Source organism: Astatotilapia calliptera, chromosome 7 (genome assembly GCF_900246225.1).
Source record: "Astatotilapia calliptera chromosome 7, fAstCal1.2, whole genome shotgun sequence".
In the NCBI taxonomy this organism is placed as follows: domain Eukaryota; kingdom Metazoa; phylum Chordata; class Actinopteri; order Cichliformes; family Cichlidae; genus Astatotilapia; species Astatotilapia calliptera.
Window position 1 is genome coordinate 63,717,891 of NC_039308.1, and position 5,265 is coordinate 63,723,155.

Consider the following 5,265-nt stretch of genomic DNA (forward strand, 5'->3'; position numbering starts at 1 on the left):
GCCCCTTAGTGCCTTATCAGTGAGTGTTTTTGTCTTCAAGTTAAAGGAAAGACAAAGAGAAACATTTATAGAGATATCTGCAGATAGAGAAAGTATCGGGATTCTTTAATTAGGAAAAGCAACAATATTGATATATGGAGAAACAGTGTTTTAAATGTGAGAGATGACTGGAATATTTCTAAAGTAGAAGCACAAACTGTTTAATTACACTATTATTGTCCAGATAATAATGGGGAAAATAGTGTAAAAGTTACATTTTGCATCTTCTTCCACTTTGTTCCACAATGAATAGTGAGCACTTATAGAGTGGTGTCTTGCTTTTGAAAAATGAAAAGGAGGGCACTAAATGGGCACACACATTACACACACACCCATGTGAAAGGTCAGATGACAGCGCTGGAGCATGTGTGACTGTAGCAGCAAAATGTGCATGTAGTGCTGATCCATTACACGCTGCTGATGACTCTAACAGAAATGACCAGCGGCCAGATAGGAGGGCAAACAAGGTGCAACCTAATGCCATCATCTGTTTGCTTGCATTTTATCGAAAGACGTTAATTTGCTCAGAAAAATGCTTGCAGCTCAGTAATTATGTCCTCGTGTGGTGTCACTGAAGAGGCTCAGCCTTCCATAACTGGCTAACCCATACACCTGCAGATATTTGTGGGTGTTATAAATCGGAGAATGAAATGCGCACTCAAAACCACTCGTCGGTGGCATAAAGGTTGAGTATACTGAAATGAACAGACTCTATAAAGCAAGTGGAGCACTCACTGAATACATCATGCAATAGTTCATCAACCGCATGCAGAATAAAACAAGCTGATTAAGAGGAATGTGAGAAAGACAGAAAACATATCGAAGCCCATCATGCTGACTTGTGCTGACACGTTATCTGAGCACGTGTGGAAGTCAAGGCAGGTAAAACTGTGCAGTGAAAAGGAGGATCTCACTTCATTGACACTCACCGATGAAGAGGATGGGGAAGGTGATGAAGAGGACAAAAACATGTGGGACCACATTGAGCGCATCCAGGAAACAGCCGTTGTTCAGAACCCCTCCATCCACGTTGTAGGCCATCGAGTTATTCTCGTTTCCACAGAATGCCAAGGACATGGTGGAACCGGGACTCTGCCGGGAACAGGAGGAGGAGGAGAGGATGAGGGGAGGACAGGAGACACAGACGGAGAGATTTAGAAGAAGAGGTTCTCAGAGCATGTCGTCTTTTCAAAAGGAAACACTGACGTCTGCAGTGGATCCCGGTAATTCCCAAGGTGTCTTCCTTCCTGTTCCCTCTCTAATCCAGCTCCCAAATATCAGCTCGAGTGAAAGAGAGGAGACAGAGGAGGAGGGAGGAAGAGGTCAGGGACAGTCACAGTCCAGCGCAGCAGTGGCAGTAGCAGCAGCGGCGGCAGCTCCCTCTCCTCTGTGATAGTTTAAGCAGCTTTTCTGGCCATGCCGGTGAAAAGCATCTGCAGCTCGTCCATCCGCAGTCTGCAGACATCCTCTAAGGCTGAAGCTTCACTTGTGCACAGAGCTGCACAGCTCCACTGGAATACATTCAGACATGTTCGCATTCCTCATAAACGCACACACACACACACTGATCGAGCAGCGACAGCATTCTGCAGTCCACCTGCTATTCCTGTCTCTTTGCAATCGAGAGCTCAAAGTCGACCTTGGGAGAGGAGCGCAGAAGGGGCAGAGTGTGCAGAGTGTGCAGACGAGCTGGAGAGAAACTAAAGGTAGGAGGGGGAGGGTGGAAGGGAACAGTGAATGATGAAGAGCGAGACACTGGGATACAGCTAGTGGATGAACAGTGCAAACGTCATACAGAAGTACGTGTGAAGCATGAGCAAGCGCATAAAATCTAAATCTCAAAAACATGTTCTCAGGGCTTACATAATTCTAAAACACAATTTTTATCAAAATGATAAAAAATTAAAAAACAAACACAATAACGGAATAACCAGGCTCAACACATGAGGAACGATAGCATCAAATATTTATGAATTCCTGGCGTGGATGCATTATGTGTATGGTCCTGCAGAGAGAAATCCCACTGCAGCCAGTAGCAGCCTGCTTGTAGAGCAGGATCAGCAAAGACCCACATGGGAGCAGATTTCAATAATCCATCTGTCGACCAGGATAGACCGATGGCCTTTTCTTAGCATTTAAAATGATTTACATTCAATGTAATCCATGGCTGATGACCTTTTACATCGTTGCAGCAAGGAGCTAAGCTTAACCGTAATGAGCAGTTTACACAAGTGTTTTGTTGTTTACACAGACACTTGTCAGCCGATTCACGTACACGGACTCAGACTGTGGTATAACAACAGCAATGTACATTTAATATGAGAAAAAATACAACTTACTGTAGGTTCAGGCTGAGAACTCATGTTTGAAATGAGGAGAGGTTAAAAAAGACATATCAGAGCGAGAGATGGGAAAGCTTTAAAGAGGCCGCCAAATTGGAGGGTGTGTTTGGTATGTGACGTGAGGAGAGCGGGGCATGTAAATGTGCGTGACACAGTACAGCTCGAGTTTCCTCTTTGAACTGACTTGCAAGCTTCGCCGAACATGTTGTCCTGTACTTAAGGCATCTCGAGATATAGACATTAAATTCCAGCTATCTATTTAAAAGCAAGGTAGTATTTACTTTTGCAAATGTTCATTACAGTGCACAGCTTTCTGCAAGCAGTGATACCATAAAACAGGATGCAATGCTTTTGCAAGCCTGCATTTATTCAATCCCAGCAGAACAGAATTATTCTAATTTGACTGATACTTATATACACTTAATATGTAGAAAATAAATAAGTGGATTATGATTGTAAAGCCATAAATGTGTCCAAAATGCAAGAAACAGTAAGGTTCAGGTTGGCCCCATATGCTGTAGTGCTTCTAGTTACACTTTAAGCACTGAGATATATGGGAAGTAGGAAAGGGACACCAGGCATAGCTGTAAAATGATATTCCAGTTGGTTTTTGATTTCATCACCCAATATATGATGTTTGGGTCAGCTGCAGCCCTACCTAATCACTTCCTGCACACGTCAAATATCTTAGTAGATATTAGCTCTATCATTTTGTTTAAAAATAAAGGAAAAATAGGGTTATAGGACCAAGTCCAGTTAAACAGAACAGAATACATATTGTTAAGTCTGTTGGGGGTTACTTGTTTTGTGTTGTTTTGTTTCTACTACCAGCATCAGGCTTCAATTAAAGATTCCTTCTTTATATTACAATGCCCCTAGGCTATTATTATACTTTCGTTCTGTGATGCCCTACATCAGAGATGGTCATCACTGTATAGCCTGGGGAGGGTTGAAGCATTGGAGTGGGTGAGGACAGAGAAAATGACTAGACAGAGCAGCAGCCTCTCAGAGAGACGCCAAGAGAGGAAAAGTCAACATCATCTTAGCAAACTCACAACACAAAGGGAGAACAATAGATCCTAAAAGAAATCCTAAAATATCAGACCGGCCTCAAAATAGACACTGAGCCACTGTTACGTCATAAAACCCCAAATACAGATTGATGCCAACCAAACGACAGTGGCTTAACTGAAAACAAGGTTTGACTATGTGTTGGCTGAAGTAGTGTGATGATTATGTCTGTGGGTGTAAAGTAAGGGTAAGGGGTGACCAGTGACTCATGCATTGCATTGTAGCATCCGTGTACATCTACTTTCTAGGCATTTTTCTCACCTATGAGAGAAAGAGGAAGGGGAGGTACTTGTTTTTGTGAAATGCTCCCCATCTGCCTGTGACAATTTGTTACCACACTCGGTGCAATGGCCCTGTTGAGAAATCAGCACACTCAATAGTTTAAACTCTCAGAACTCGCCTCCAGAAATAAGCCTCGGTGATGGATGAACCAATTACAGCGCACACGGGGATTCACTGACTAAATATGAACTGAAATGACTTGTATCATCACTGGATAGGCCTTAATCTGGAGAGAGCTCATATCTGTAAAATGCTGCGTGCAATTAAATCAAATTACGTGTGTCTTTTGTGTATTTTCGACCTTAATCGTAGGCCTACATGCAGAATATTCGATGCTTTAAATTGAATATCGATCAAGCGACTGGGCAGGTTACAGATATACTGTAGTAGCACTTACCGGTTTATATCGTGAGATCATTGTTCCAGCCTCGTATCTCTGACTTCAGAAACAATCTTCTGTCACATCCGTCGCTTGGATGTTAAAAAAAGAAAAGAGACAAAATCTCGTAAATAGCACAGTCTCATGTGTTCAGAGTGCGCCCGACTTCTCGCTGTCCTACTTGCGTTTGACAGCCCGACCGCAGGCGATGGTTTACGGGTGACGGAAAGGAGCTGTCCACGGTGCTGACCCCGGGTACCCAGGAGGGGAAGGAGGAGGAGGAAGAGGAGGGGTTGCAGGAAGAAAGAGGCAGATCTTTCCAGCCAACCTTTGGACTGTATCATGAACCGTAGAGGTAGAACATCGGCAGCTACACGCAGCACAGCGGCCAACTGGCAGCAGACAGATGTCACGTATGAACAATGAGGCGGGAGTGGATGACTGCACAGAGCTTAGAAAAGAGGGAAGCGGAATGCTGCCCAGCAAAGCAACACAGGTGTAATATTACATGAAACCCACGCGGTGCATTCTCTTTATTTTTTGTGTTTGCCACCTTTAACTTAAACACACCGATTACAAATCTGATGCTGGCCCATTTGATGACACGGAGGATTATCTAAAGCACACGATTCCATTCGATCAGTATTCACGAAGGAGCTTTGTCGCCCCCTGTGGACATTCGGTCACAGCCCTCAGCATAACTTGCAAAAACGAGTAAATAATCAAGCAGTTGACCTCATGATCCACTTTTGAAACCAACAAAAGTGGAACCTGGTATAGTTTAAGCAGTTTCACAGTCAGCTTCAGTTATGTACAAAATCACATCAATAAGGTCCTGGATTAAAATCCACCAACTGGCAGGGTTTATGGTACCTCCATGCCCCCTCTGAGCCATCATCCATACCTTCCCCCCCACAGCCCAAAGTCATACATGTTGGGTTATCTGTTGATTGGCTGTAAGTCTCTATTCTATATGCTATATGCTACACTTCAATAGCCCCCCCTCCATAACAGCTGGAACACCTACTCTACCAGGGATAAGCAAGGAAGAATATGGATCAATTAAGCTTAAATCATAAAAATATACAGTGTATAATGAAAAGGCATTGACACGCACTCGCATAATTATTTTTTATTTTTACATGTATTTTT

At 43.3% G+C, this 5,265-nt stretch overlaps 1 protein-coding gene across 7 annotated transcripts in view; it reads right to left on the bottom strand.

Annotated features, from left to right (window-relative positions):
* abcc8 (ATP-binding cassette, sub-family C (CFTR/MRP), member 8) overlaps nucleotides 1–4,714 on the bottom strand; it is a 60,026-nt gene extending 55,312 nt beyond the window's left edge. For 2 of the 7 annotated variants that reach the window (XM_026176507.1, XM_026176502.1), the window contains exons 1-2: nucleotides 2,379–3,707; nucleotides 969–1,131 (exon numbers count right to left, since the gene is read on the bottom strand). In XM_026176507.1, coding sequence (XP_026032292.1) covers nucleotides 969–1,131; nucleotides 2,379–2,402 — 187 coding nt within the window. In that variant the 5' untranslated portion in view covers nucleotides 2,403–3,707. The other 5 variants (XM_026176504.1, XM_026176500.1, XM_026176503.1 and 2 more) reach the window with 5 other exon arrangements.
* Between the last annotated feature and the right edge of the window lie 551 nt (nucleotides 4,715–5,265).